At 36.3% G+C, this 15,173-nt stretch overlaps 1 protein-coding gene across 4 annotated transcripts in view; it reads left to right on the forward strand.

The window, feature by feature from the left end:
• Window positions 1-433: 433 nt before the first annotated feature.
• The window catches only part of TUT7 (terminal uridylyl transferase 7), a 52,340-nt gene continuing 37,600 nt past the window's right edge, over window positions 434-15,173 (forward strand). For 2 of the 4 annotated variants that reach the window (XM_054582937.1, XM_054582940.1), the window contains exons 1-9: window positions 434-595; window positions 1,767-2,317; window positions 7,418-7,599; window positions 7,918-8,034; window positions 8,527-8,704; window positions 10,153-10,241; window positions 12,256-12,307; window positions 13,204-13,273; window positions 14,076-14,202. In XM_054582937.1, coding sequence (XP_054438912.1) covers window positions 1,798-2,317; window positions 7,418-7,599; window positions 7,918-8,034; window positions 8,527-8,704; window positions 10,153-10,241; window positions 12,256-12,307; window positions 13,204-13,273; window positions 14,076-14,202 — 1,335 coding nt within the window. In that variant the 5' untranslated portion in view covers window positions 434-595; window positions 1,767-1,797. Of the gene's footprint in view, window positions 659-844; window positions 918-1,766; window positions 2,318-7,417; window positions 7,600-7,917; window positions 8,035-8,526; window positions 8,705-10,152; window positions 10,242-12,255; window positions 12,308-13,203; window positions 13,274-14,075; window positions 14,203-15,173 lie in introns of those variants that run through there. The other 2 variants (XM_054582939.1, XM_054582938.1) reach the window with 2 other exon arrangements.

Here is a 15,173-nt window from a genome sequence, read left to right on the forward strand (position 1 = left end):
TGACATTTCCACAGGACAGGTAACTAAGACTTCTCTAAGACGTTAAATCACTCGGAATTACGAGAAAAATACCAAGAGCGCCATGAGGCCTCAGAGCCAGGCTGCAACTTGCCCTGGAAGCAACCAGGGGTATCGAGGGGCAAGCCGAGCTTCCGAGACTACCCAGGCAGGAGGCTGCGCCCGTACCGGGCTCTGCGTCTCTCTCGGAGTACCAGATGTTTTCTCCCAACGCTTCCCCGCTGGTTTCACAGCGCCTAGGAAAGAGAGGAGACCTGCGAGCGGTCAGCTAAGAGCGAGGAACGACAGAGCACGAACTGAACAAGCTAGACTTGGACGCCCGACCTCCTGACAATTAATGCTCACACCCGCGGAGGCGGAAGGGGGTGGGGCTTGTGGAGGAGGGGCGGGGCGGCGGGCGGCCCTTCGGGAGGGGCGCGCGCTTCCGGCGTGAGCGGCGGAGCTCTCCAGCGGCGGCACCGGCGGCTCCCAATCGCGCACAATGAGACAGCGCTGAGCGCCGGAAGTGGGGCCGAAGGAAAACACAGAGTGGGAGCCCAGCCGGGACAGAAAGAGGCGGAGGACCGCTGCGGAGGTGGTGAGTGTTTCAAGTGTCTTCTCCCAGCGTCCCTGCCAGACTCGCCTCCGGGGTGGGTCTCCGGTAGGTTCCCTGGTCTTCGGACTAGAGGGTGGGCCCGCCCAGTAGTTACGTAGGCTCCATCCACTGCCGGACTCCTTTCCTCAGTTGCGAGGACCCGGAAGCCCACAGGCCAGCGGGGACTGACCTCTCGGGTTCGAGGCCACATTTTCACTCTGTGTCAGACCCTGTGTGGGCAGGAGAAGGGATTTAGGTGAAGGCACTCGGCCTCGGCCCCCTACCCAGCCGGGGGGGGCGGTGGATCTCGGAACCCATCAAGGAGGTAGGTCATTTCCTGCTTCCTGGTATCAGGGGTGGCTTCGTGGCCAGGGGGTACGGGAATGCTTCTTCCTCTTTCTCCCCCTCCTGTCCCAAAGGGTGGAAACAGGCCGATCGGCGGTGGGGCGACCAGTTGAGGATGGACTAGGGAAAATTGCAGTTCGTGGCAAAACCAAACTTGTTTGGGGTTGGAGAAGGGGCACTGGGGAGGATAGTTGGAGTTGTTGCTTGGTCGGAAACCCAGCCCCTTTGACTAAAGCGTAATCTTGGTCGGCGGCCTAGATCCTCCGTAGCCCAAGCGATAGAAGTCAGTCGTTTTGAGCAGTGGTGGTGAGGGAAGCCGAGGCCCCAGGGTGCGAAGGAGGGACAGAAACGTGCAGTTTTGAGATGTACTACGTTCAGAGAAAGATTCAGTTGCTTTGTACAACACTTAAAAGTAATTTCGAACTGTTTTTTTTTTTTTAAGACTGATGATTTTCATAACAGTATAGGTTTGGGATGAATTTTTTTTTTTAAGAGGATCGCTTTTGTTAATATAAGTAAAAGCCTACCAACTTGGTATGAGTAACTTTTTTTTATACTACAGTTCTCAAGACTGTAGCGAGCTTCTTTTAGTCACAGATTTAATCTTCGTGTTAAATAGTAAGTACTAATTTTCATGAAGAATGTCATAAGACTAAGCCTTCCAATCCGTGTAATGCACTGATTATTCGAATGTGATGGAAATTACTGGAGAAAAGAGTTTCTTACAGGTTTTTGAGCATCTGTACAATATATGAGTGGTATTTTGTATGCTTGGTATGATATCTTGGTATAGTTTAATTTTTTTCTGCCCCAAAATGCTTTCTTTCAGGTGCAAAGTAAGAAAACTGAAGTAAAAAACCATGGGAGATGCAGCAAAACCTTATTTTGTGAAGCGTGCTAAAGACCGAGGGATTATAGATGATGAGGATTTCAGAAGAGGTCACCCTCAACAAGATTATTTAATAATGGATGATTATGCTAAAGGCCATAGCAGTAAAATGGAAAAAGGCCTTCCCAAGAAAAAAATAACACCAGGGAACTATGGGAATACCCCTAGAAAAGGACCATATGCTGTTTCTAGCAATCCATATGCATTTAAAAACCCAATTTACAGTCAACCCACTTGGATAAATGACAACCACAAAGATCAGAGTAAAAGATGGCTATCTGATGAACTTGCTGGTAATTCAGAGAGTTGGAGAGAATTCAAACCAGGACCTAGAATTCCTATTATAAACCGACCAAGAAAGGACTCCTTTCAAGAAACTGAAGATGGATACAGGTGGCAAGATGGAAGAGGCTGTAGAACTGTAAGGCGACTATTTCATAAAGACCTGGCAAGCCTAGAAACCATGTCAGAGGTGGAGTCAGGAAGCCACGGTAATGTGTTAGAACCACAACTATTCAAGTTATAACCCAAAGTTAGCAGTGTCTTTTTCATCCAAATGAGTTATTATTTTCAGCAGTTGCAGTTCAGATTTTTCGTAGTTTCTGCTTATTTAATGTGATTATTTTAAGGATTAAAATATTTGAGCAGTTTCAACATTTGTATATATTGGTCCCTTTTGGCAATTTCAACAGTTGTGTATATTGGTCCCTTTAAGAGTTTTATTTGTCACAAGGCTCATTTTACTACTAATGGACCATATTTCCTGTTGGTGCTATTTACAGAAGAGAGTGATCATCTGGTCCTGTAGACTATATCATAATTTCTGAGTATTGTGTATATAATTTCTAAATTACATATTACAGTTTTGTATTTGAAAATGAATGGATCCATAATGTAAATGACAGAACAAGAAGCTTTAAATCATCTCATTCAATGCAGAAGCAGTGTGGACTGCGTGTATCTCCTGCCACAGAGGGAGAAGAGGGTAGTCCAAGAGATTTTTTTTCTTCTCCAAAGTGAGCATGGCAGACAGTTTGAGAGACATTAAGTTTAGAAAGTCAGAAATACAGATTAAAGCTTTGCCTTTTAGTTTCAGTAAAACAAAACCCTTTTCTGAGTGCCCTACATGCTTGATAACAATTGCCTCAAAGTGATTATACATTTTTCTAAAAGGGGAATAGATTTTGTCTATGTAGCAGTGATATCTATAAATAGGAAAATTGTTATTATCTAATGGACAATAATTACTGAAATGAAGTAAAGCCATAAATTTGAAGGAAAAACAAAACAATAATATTTAGTCTGAAAATGTAAAATATACTTAGAAAATTATACTTGGGAAAATGGGCTGTTACATTTGTTGGCTTGTGAGCCTTTTTTTTAATGGCCATTTAGAATAGGTTGCAAACTGACCATATTTAAAGTTTTTTTAAATTTAAATTTATTTAGGCAATGTTGGCACTTTTTAGGTTGTCAGAGGCCCTTTTCCTTCATCTTATCTCACAGTGGTCAGTATTGGGGGTGTGGTGTCGGGGGGGTGTGTGTGTGTATAGATATAGATAGATACTCTGTGGGACATTTGTGACCTGGAATTTTAGAAGACTTAGTAAGGAAAAAGTCATGTTCTATCTTTAGAGGGTCTTATGAAAATATTAAATGGGAGAAAAGGTGTTTTTAAATATAGGAAAGGCAAAACAAAATGCTTTGACTCACATAGCCAAAACAGAATGATGTACTAGAAAGAAATCAGAGAGTTGGAAGAGATAAAACCTCAGCTTTATAAAATCTTTAAGCTATAAGGAACTTGAAGGAATTGTCTTATGCAGTTCTCTCTCATGATGTATCAAAGGTACAGTCACAGTTTTACAAAACAGGCAGCTGTGGCTCAGAGAGGTTACCTTTACCCAGCCTTGTTTCTGTAGAAAGGTAGATGAGGAAGTTTATGTAGAATGGTAGATGAGGAAATGGAACTGAAATCACAGAGTCACTAGACCTGGAAATCTGACATAGGGAACCTGAACATGTGTTGATAATTTTGGGCTTTAGATTTGTGTTTTTCTTTTTAAAAGTTTGTGCATTTTCATGGACATTTCAATTTAGTTACCAGTAGTTGGTCTTTTAGGAAAGAAAATTTGATCTTGAGCAGCATTATAAAAAGGTTTATAGATTCAGAGTTCGTGACCAGAAAAATATTAAAGGAATGTTTACATAGCAAAAACCTCTTATATGTATTTTTGTTTAGTCTTAAAGGAAGTAGTTTTTAAGTGGTTTTGAATAGGAAATACATTTTTACTATCTTTTTATTGAAAACAGTCTAAAAGCTTTCATGTTTTCTCTCTGAAAAACAGTTGTGTGCTTTCACAAATGCTAAATGAAGGACTTTTCAGTCTCTATCCCTTGAAAATCTTCATACAGAAAATATTAAGCTTTGGTATAACATTGCTTACTATAGAGAGAAATTTAAAGTATAAACTTTGCACTGCAGTTATAGATTCCTAAAAAGAATCTCATTAAAGGAACTGAAAATTTCCTTGAAAATATCTTAATAAAGAAGGATCTTACTAAATGATACAAGTTGCTTTGTTTTTAATACAGTTTTTCAGTTCTCCATTACCACTAACACTTTAGCCCTCAAATATCCTAGATTGCCAGTGTAGCATATTTGGGACAGTGCTGGTAATGATCTTAGCTGGAAAACAGCCAATCAAATACACATCCTTTGTGAACAGAACAGTGGTCCGTATGCAAATAAAACATGGGAAACTTAGAATACGGTATATAGAGAATTTGTATTACAAAAAGCCTGGGATACGCCAGGTATCTCTTTCTAAGTAATTATGGGAATTCTGTATCAGCACCCAGCTTTGCCTTCCAAGATCTCCAGCTGCGAGATTTTATTTGATCGTTTTTCCTGTGCAGGCCTCTGAGACTCATTTCAAAAGGTTATATTGCCTTATCAGTTCTGATCTGTTCTAGATGTCAGTGGGTATGCTACAAAAAGGATTCTAATTAATTCTTTTTAGTTCTTAACATTGTTAGATAGAAGGCTGAATTTAAGAAATCCACCTAAGCTTTAATCTCTATTTCAAATCCCTTTACTTTGGTTTAATCACGCATCCCTGGACAAGTTACCTATTTTCTTGGACCAGGCATTTTCCCCTTCTGTATAATGGGGATGATTTTAGCAACCATGACAGGATCACTGTGGAGATTAAATGAGGCAGTGCACATAAACTGCTTGCATTGCATCTGTCGCATAATAAAATACTCTTAATAGCTGCTTTTATTGTCATCAGACAAAATTTCTGCAGCCATCTACTTCTCTGCATAAAAACAATAAAGATTTAATTGTGTTCTTTGTAGGGAAATTGAGGTCATTCTTTCTAGAAAGTGAGAACAAATATAGTTATATTTAGAAGCCTTAGTGATCAGGAGAGAGGAGGGGTTAAAAAAGGAATTAGGTTCCATACCAGTTATTGTTTTGTGAACTAATATAGACTTTCCTAGTGGGTATTGAACACATTGGTGTAAATCTCTAATGAATGTTTGCCTGAGTAAAAATCTTCTGCCGTGAATACTGAAGTCAGATGCAATTATTTAAGAGTAGAGTTTGTAATAGTAAGTAAATTAAATGAAAATAGACACATTTCTTAAAGTAAAAGAATTGCTTATCTCAAAAGTTTAGACAGACCAAGAATAGTGCTCCCAAGAGACCAATAATTAATTTGGGAGTAGGGGAAGTGCTTAAAAGCAAGTACTAAGGTAGACTGATTTTTTTTCTTCCAATGACTACTTAACCTTTGTACTACTTTGTTTGGTCCATTTTGATTGCTTTTAAAGAAAACTGTGTCCAAATAGTGTAATTTTGTTTAATTCCCAGTTACTGTGGTATAGAAGCGGTTTGCAGAATTTCATTATATTCATCTTATGGTAGTTGGACCGCAGTGCTTGCTGATTTTCCTTTAGAACTACTGACAATAGCTTTTAAAAATAAAAGTCCTATACCTCTCTTTTGTGACAGAATTTTTTTTTTCAATCAACTGATCCATTGTAGCTGCTGTACAGCTAATAAGTACCACTGGGAACTTGACAGGAATTGCTTCATGCAGGGCATCACAGTAGGTTTCTATTTTCAGACTATTTTTGGTAAACTATTTAGAAACTATTTGGTCCATTTATCACAATTTTAATTAGGGAAATTAATTTTAATCACATGTGTTTAGTAATAGCTTCATTTTTAGAACCTCACAGAAGTTTATCAAAGTTACTTAAGACAATTTTTTTGAAAGATTTTGTTTGTTTATTTTTAGAGAGGGGAAGGGAGGGAGAAAAAGGGAGAGAAACATCAATGAGTGGTTCCATCTCGCAGGCCCCTTTACGGGGGACCTGGCCTGCAACCCAGGCATGTGTCCTGCACTAGGAATTAAACCAGTGACCCTTTGGTTCACACGCCGGCGCTCAATCCACTGAGCCACACCAGCCAGGGCTACTTAAAGACAATTTTTTATAAAGCAATCCCGCAATCATCTTCAGTTTCACAGGTTGAAGAGTTACATTTTTTTAAAAAAAGGAACAGGTTTATTTAGTATAAAGATTGTAGAGCTAATGGCAGTCTATAAACAAATGAATTAGTCTATACTTGTGAAAAACTTTTAGTTCAACTGCTAATTGTTTTTCCTTTGGAATGTGCCCACTGTGCATGCCATCCAAGAAGCTAAACTGAAAGTAAAGATAAAATGGGAAATAGTTGTCCTCAGTAAATAAAATTTTGGTTTAAACTTCTTGATAAAAATGTTGGGGGGGGACACAATTATGTGAAGACTAAATTTACAATTAAATGATGGATTTTTCACTCCAGCTAAGAATGTAGTTGATTTCTGAGTTCTTTGAAGATGTTTTTATTGTCCATCTTTGGTCTGTTAATATTATTCACTTATAAAAATGAAAGCAAATATACATAATTTTCATTAGAATAACAGGTATACTTACAAGTATACTAGAATATAGTAGATACATGTACATTATATATTATGATATATTACTATATTAGAGGTACACTTGCATTCATAGAATAACTTTTTTCAAATTATAAGAGAAAGTTTATTTAGAAAGTTACAAATGTAGAAGAAGTGAGCCAGCTGGTCCGTGTAGACTCAGGAAATAAGTTATAGAAGCAAAGGAAGGGCCCTGGGAGCTTGAGAGGGAAAGGCAAAGGCTATGCCCCAGGGGGGAAGAAGAGAGGAAGTGAGGGGGAAAGGCTCTGGCCTTCTCAGAGACAGAGATAATTTTTACCATTGTTTGAGTACACTCAGACATATACCAACAAAAGATGATAAAATTAAATTGTATGGATGAAGTAGAATTCCTTTTGAGTTTTCCAAAAAGGTGATTTCTGTGGATTAATGTATCCAGATGTGGTGCTTAATGAGTATTCAGGCGTTCTATCCATGGGAAAACTATCCTTTTTCTTTTTCCTCTGTGTTCACATGTCATTCAGATAATACATGATTTCATTAATAAGCGTATAAATTCTGCTTTTCACTCAGTGCTATTATTCCATATCACCAATAATATTTTTCCTCTAACTTAAGAAAACAAGAAGCAGAAGTCCAGGCCTAGGAAGCCACGGAGGACAAGAAATGGGGAAAGTGAACTAGACGGAGACTTGGAGGGTCCTGTGATAGACGAGTCTGTGCTTTCATCGAAGGAACTCCTGGGTTTACAGCAGGCTGAGGAGCGACTAAAAAGAGACTGCATTGACAGGCTGAAAAGGGTATCCCTAACATCTTTTATTTTTTAGTTAAAATCCTTGTTTTGTTTAAACTGTGTTAGTAATTGGGAATATGTACTTTGATGAATTAGTTTACCTACTTGGTTATTAGTATTGAAGTACTACAGGCTGTAAGTGATAGTTTGATTTAATGAATTACGTAAATAAATGACTATTAGAATAGTGATAAAGTGACAGTAACATATTAACAACTTTAAATGTGAAGGGGAAACCATCTTCTGGCTAATTTTTGTTGACCTGTAAATTTGAGGACATATATATATATATATCTATCTCTCTGTAAATCTCTTCAAATTATAGCGACCAAGAAACTACCCCACAGCAAAGTACACCTGCAAACTTTGTGATGTTTTAATTGAATCCATTGCATTTGCCCATAAGCATATCAAAGAGAAGAGGCACAAGAAAAACATTAAGGTAAGTTTAATGTCACCAAAACAAATGTTTACTTGTCAGTTATTATTACTTGTCTTATTTGTGACTTTCCTCTCCTTAATGATTGACTACTTAGATTATGGAATTGAATTTACTTTACCCAGTACACTTTATGTTGGTCAGATGTGTTACGTTGGGTAGTCTTGTGAATTTCCTTAAGGACAGTATCAGGGTGAATGAACTCATTGACAGGACCTAGATATATATCCTTATGCCAGTAATAATAACAAAAACAATTTGTCATTGCTGTTTTTAATGTTCTTTTTGGCACATTTTTCTTACTGTTGCCTTCCCTCTCGTAGTCATTTTATGTACATGAAGAAATGTGTTTGATAACATGAAGGCTAACACTGCTAAAGTGAAAGGAAGGCTTAAGAAAAATATTCCGGAATATTACACAGGGTGTTGTCTTAGTAAATGGTAGAAGGTTAAAAACCTGTGAGTCGTTTTTAATCTCAACATTGATCTTAAAAGGAAAAGCAGGAGGAAGAGTTGCTCACTACGTTACCCCCGCCTACGCCCTCCCAGATAAATGCAATTGGTATTGCCATTGACAAAGTGGTACAGGAGTTTGGCTTACACAATGAGAACTTGGAACAGAGACTAGAAATTAAACGTATCATGGAAAATGTGTTCCAACACAAGTTACCAGGTATTTTCTAGATTTGTTTTTCTATTTAGCTACCTAAAAGTACCTCATTCATTTTTTCCTAGTAGTAATAATTTTCATCTACTAGAATTGACTTGCCATATCTTGAAGCTTTTAATTTTTTGCGTGTTTTTGTTTTTCCTGGCTTCCCCCGAGATAGCAAAGATTTTTACATGCGTTGTCATTAAATCTGTCTTCATTATAAATTCATTATGTGCATGTACTTGACATTAAATGGCCCATATTATTGGGGGACTGTGGGACTCTCATGTATATATTTGCTTAGTTTTCTACCTATTTAAATTGACACAATTTAGAATAAAGAGTAGTATCCTAGAGTCATTTTCAGGTATCTGTGTCCTAAAAGGTTCTATTTAACCACAATTAAAAGAATTATAATATCTAAAATGAGCTTTGCAAACTAATTTGTAATAGATTTTGTGTACTGTTGAATTCATTTTCCATGTTATGTTTGGAGCCATGGAAAACCATTTTATAGAAAGAGCCAGAAGTAATTCTAAATCACAGCTAGGGTTGAAATCACTGTTTGGTAATTATATATAGTATATCATTCATATTCATGTATGCTTTCATAAAAATAAAGGGTACGAATCTGTTCATTTCATTATTTTGCTACCTTAAGCTTTATGTTGTAGACAGTTCCTGAAAAGTCAGTAATTTTGATAATTTTTGCCATAGACATTCATTGTAAAATTGAATGTATTTTTTCATGAGAAACTTTTAAAGCCCAAAGAAATCACTTGACTTAACCTGAAAAAACAAACAAACCAACAAAACATGAAATTCCCTGATAAGAAAGGATAAATATTTAGCATAACAGTGATAAAACATTGAGGGGGAAAATGCCATAAATAAATATAGGCAGTACACAAACATACACATTTTTCTCTGAAAAATGAATCACATGTTACCTAACATTTTAAATTATATCAGTCAAATAATTATTTCCTAAAGGAATTATATTATGTTAAATGCTTTTTGTTTATAATGTAGTGAGTATTCATATTAAAAAATTACTTTATGCTAAAGGCCATTTTTATGATTATTGGTTTGGTATACTATCAGGTTTATAAATATAAAACAAAGATAGGCATTTCTTTTTAACTTTCACATAACAATACTGTAAAAATGATAGCAAATAGTATTTTCTGCACAAAATGTAAAATGATAATTTAGGACATTTTCAAATGTGTTTTAAAACCAAAAAGGGTAGCCCTTAAGGTAAACCACAGTCAGTGCCTTCTCTGTTACATAAAATAAGGAAGAGTGAAGAGTCACCCTTGCTATCCTTTGTTTATGCCAGACTTGAATACTGTTTTGCTTTTGTACATAGTTTTAATTGATGGTTCCATTTCTGAAATAGTGTTTTGTTATAACTTTTGAGAAATTTTACTTTATTTACAACTTTCATTTATTTAAATTTTTTTTAGATTGTTCTCTGAGATTATATGGGTCATCCTGTAGCAGATTGGGTTTCAAAAATTCGGATGTAAACATTGACATTCAATTTCCAGCCATTGTAAGTACAAAAGGAAATGCTGGAATTTTCATAGAGTGGTTTGGAAATTCTTATCTTCAAATGTGAGCTATATTTCAAAGATGAATATAATTTAGAGATTTTAAGATATTTTAAGTGTTAATGGTGGCAGGTCTCTTTTTCCTAAAATTTTTATTTTTATGTTCTGCCTGTCTTCAGTTTTAGGGCATTTCTTTTAGTATTCTACAGCTTTTCATACTTACTTTACTGTTTAGATCTTTCATGCTTCACATACTGGTATTCTTAACTGTGTGAATCTAATGGGGCTACTTAGGTTCTGCTAACTTAAAAAAATTAAATTACCTTAGTAAAGTCAACTTTCCAGTGGCAGGAAAGAATTTTAGATTTTAAGCACTGTAGCTCCATAAACTTTTATGACCTGAAAACTTAATTTGCTCCTGGTTTCCTCTTTATTTTGTTGTTGTTGTTCTTTTTTTTAATCCTCACCCAAGGAAATGTTTATTGGTTTTAAATAGAGGTGGGAGATGGGGGTAGAGAAAGAGAAAAACATTGTTCACATCAATCGGTTGCCTCCTATATGTGTCCCTCGCGGGGATCAAACTCCAAACCTAGGTATGTGCTCTGACCAGGAATGAAACTTGCAGCCTTTTGATGTACAGGACAATGCTCCAGTTGAGCGGTGGCCAGCCAGAGCAGGGTTTCCTCTTTTGTATACCTACTTTGTAAATGTGGTTATGCTTTTGAAGAACCACGTATGACCTAGCTTTCTTGTTTAAACATTATTCAAAAAGCTTTTGATGAGTCAGAATTTTAAAACTTGGAAAGTACTTTAGTAGATTATCCATTTATTCACCAGTGCTTCCCATAGCCCAGTTTGCAAATGGTTCATGCCCATTTACCTGGATTACTAGTTAAAATACAGCTTCCTAGGCGCCACCCCTAGTTGTTCTATTTCATAACCTCATTCTTTGTCATCCCTGGCTTCAGCTGACCAATAGATTTTTCTATTTCTATTTTAACCTTAAATCCTGTTTATTAATTTTAGTAGCATAGCAGTTATTTTTGATCTCATGTCATTCATTTAGCAATATTCACTGAGTCTGTGTTGTATGCCAGGCACTATACTAGGTTCTAGAGGACAGAACAGTTATGATTCCTCCCTCATAGAATGCATACCTAGTAAAGGAGATAGGTAATTACATATATATAATTAATTATAAGAGCTATGCAGGGAAGCAGGATTCTGTGCCAGAAAACAACAAGGGACATGCAGATACAGCAGCCATAAAGGCTCCTTTAAAGAAGTAACATTTAGGCAAGAGCCCTAAAAGATAAAAAGAGGTAAGGGGAGTGAAAGGGATAAAAGTGTTTCAGGCAGAGGCAACAGCATTCACAATCACCCTGAATCAATAAAGAGCTTAGCCTGTTCAAGGAGCTAAAAGGAGGATTGTATAGCTATGGTGAAGGGACCAAGAAAAAGTACAGCGTAAGATTAAGATAGAGGGGTGGGCTGAGCTGACACCCAGCAGGCATGGTCTGCAGGCTGTGGTAAAGACTTGTATGTGATTTAAGGACAGTTAGAAGCCATGGGCAGTTTTAAGGAAGGGCATGACTAGATCAAATTCATGGTTTTAAATGGTTTTGGCTCCTCTGTGAGCAAGGATTGGAGAAAGGCAAGACTGATGTGGACTGAGGAAGTGATCTGTTGAAGTAGTCTTATAGAGCGAAGATAATATTGTTCAGTCTGACAACTTCTAGCTACAACTTTCAAGATTTACTGAGAGGCTAATAAGTAACTCAGGAATTAATTATATCAGGAGTTAACTGTGTAGTAGGTTCTTTTGCCCATACCCACCCTCATTTGATGCTCATCTCTCTGTCCCTCGCCAACATGTGCACACAGTGTAATGATTAATTTCTTTGCTCTGGTAGTAGTGCTCTTTCTAATTTGGATAACTTCAGATGACTATGTATTATCTCAGTGAAGCAGAAGTACTTTTGGGTTATTTGACATATTCATTGATTTATTTTCTAGATGTCTCAGCCAGATGTTCTCCTACTTGTTCAGGAATGTTTAAAGAACAGTGGTAAGGCCAAATTCTTCCACATTTTGATCTTAAATATTTCTTTTGTCTATTATTTGAATATATCATTTTTGAAACTTTGAAAATAGGAAGTCATGGTTTTAAAATTACACGGGTAATATCCAAACAAAAACCACAGCAAATGCCTACTAACAAATTAGAGTCCTGTTAGTTGTTCTGCTATGCATAATAACCATTTTGTAAGTAAAGCTTTTAGCTTGATAATGTCACAATTTATAAAGATAAAATGAGTCCTAGACCAAGACTAAAAAGACAAAAAGCATGTAAAATTTACCCTTGAGGGTAAAACCAAAGATAATCTCTTTGATTCAGTGGTTTAAATTAATACTCTTAATGGCAGATAGGTATGACCTAACCCTGATTAATGAATCAACAAATGGTCATTCCCAAGTAGATTGTCAGTTGTTCAGGTAATGTCCAGCTTGGGGCTTTATGCTTTCCATAGGTCTTATCCAACTGTCTTATCTCTTGAATTAGTCTTTTCCATGCTCCTTGTTGAACTAAACATGTAAACTATTTTCTTACTTTAGTCAATATGTTTTTTAACCCCAAATACTTCATTAGCTTTTGCAGCAATTTTGTTTGAATATCCTATCCATATTTCTAATTGTGTTACTCATATAATGTTTAAACATTCTAATTCAATAATATAGTTATTTCCAGTCAAACATTAGTTTTACAAAATAAGGGTTTTAAATTAATGTGATTCTTGGATATACTCTCTTCAAGTCATCTCAGAGCTTTATTGAGTAATAAATGGTCTTTTAAAAGGCTGAGCAGATCAGTTACAACTGGAACTTGGTATTTTATCTAGATAGTTTTCTTTTTTTAAAAAAATGGTATAATTAAGCTACTTAATAATTTTTTATTTTTTCCAGATTCCTTCATTGATGTTGATGCAGATTTCCATGCGAGGGTGCCGGTGGTAATGTGCAGAGAGAAGCAAAGGTCTTTTTATATAAGCTATTTATATATTAAATATCAGCTTGCCAAAAGCACATGTACTTCATTAAATCTTAGTGCAATTTCTAGAATGATAAACTCTTTATGTAGTTAATTTCATAGGCTTACTATTAGCATTCTCCCTATATTTTTGGCAATTGATACAAAAGGAAGCAGTTTTAAAAAGAATAAAATTATTTTTAAAGAAAAGAGGAAGGAAACATTTTGACCCTTTTCAACATGGTAAAAAACAGCTTTATCAAATAGTTACTTGCTGTGATCACCTTCATTTGCCATCTTTTTAAGCAGCATTCTTAGCAGTGCTGAAGAGCAATTAGTGTAACTTCAGTCATGTATCTGTCCCTCCATCTGGAAGTATTACTGTCAGTACTATATATGGGTGGTTAATAAGCTATAATGATTGTTCACTAGGCAAATTCCTCCACCTCTTGGGAGAACACTCACTCTTACAAATTTAAATTCATGCTCCCATTTGAAACATTTTATAGCATTTTTCCTAATTTTCATTTCCCTCCAAAATAGTTTTAATACATGAAAATACAGAGTTTTAGTTCTGAAAAATAAAATTTACTTAGAAAATAGCTGACCTATCTTTTTTAAAATCCAAATAAAAAAACAATTTCTTAAATGACCCGTAAAGATTTAGTGAGTTTTTTACTTTATTTTCATTTTTTAAAGTACTTGTTATCAATATAAATTAGTTGTTGGCATAAAAGATACTTGATACTATATAACACTTTTTTTCTTTCTCTTTTTCCTTCCCATCCTCACTCCCAACCCCCACTAGTGGCCTTTTTTGTAAAGTAAGTGCAGGAAATGAAAATGCTTGTCTGACAACAAATCACTTAACTGCCCTTGGAAAACTGGAATCAAAGCTGGTTCCTTTGGTGATTGCATTTAGGTACTGGGCAAAGGTAGGTTTAATGCTTAAATGCATAAATATATGCTATTTATACATAAGCAGTATGCCTTGATTTTTGCATGGTTAATTTAATCTTAAATGTTTGGATGCATATTTATAGACATCAAGAGAGTACGCATCTGAATACTGGAATCAAAATTTTAATGTGCACAAAAAGGGAAATTCACTGTAACTGTATTGCTCAAAAGATCAAAATGACTTACAGTGCTTACCAAAAATCAAATTTGTGGGTCAAATCCCAGAGGATGTGCCCCAAGAATTTACGTTTTAACTAGTTCTATGAGGTGATTCTTAAACACAGGAAAGTTTGAGATAAAGCTTTATTTCCAATAACATACCCGGAGACTCCCAAAAATGAAAACCACTATCTATCTGGTCTTGCTTACATTTTCATAGTATCCCAATTGAAATGCCAGTAGAGCATTTTACATTGCCCCAAAATGTAAGGTCCTATCATGAATATAAAATTGAGTTGCTGTGCAGGGGTGCTTTATGGAGAAAATCCAAAGCTTTACTGATTAATATATGGCAGTCACTATACATACCGTATTTCACCATATATAACATGCATCCATGTTTTTGTGCACATTATACATAGGATTATGGTATGTATTCATTATACCCATGTATAATGCTCATCCTTCTTTTTCCCTTAAAAATTTGGGCAAAAAAAAAATGCCCATATACCTGGCAAAATACAACAGTTCCTGTGGCTTGGGTCCAAGATGAGCAGAGAATATCCTACTCTTAATTGGGTGAATTGATAATTACAATATGTCATACTTCGAAAGCTGCCTCCTGCTTTATCACTAAATAGGCCATGCTTTTTAGGTTGTTCCTGTTCGTGTCAATGAACCTGCCCATTCTCTCCCCTGATCTCCTGTGTGGTCAGAGCATGCATTTTTCAGGGCAGTAGGTTAGGATGAGGGGCCCACTAAACTGAGCAAAGCTAGTTGGCTTGCC

This window comes from Pteronotus mesoamericanus, unplaced genomic scaffold (genome assembly GCF_021234165.1).
Source record: "Pteronotus mesoamericanus isolate MK-2021 breed Mesoamerican mustached bat unplaced genomic scaffold, CSHL_Meso_final contig_73, whole genome shotgun sequence".
Taxonomy (NCBI): domain Eukaryota; kingdom Metazoa; phylum Chordata; class Mammalia; order Chiroptera; family Mormoopidae; genus Pteronotus; species Pteronotus mesoamericanus.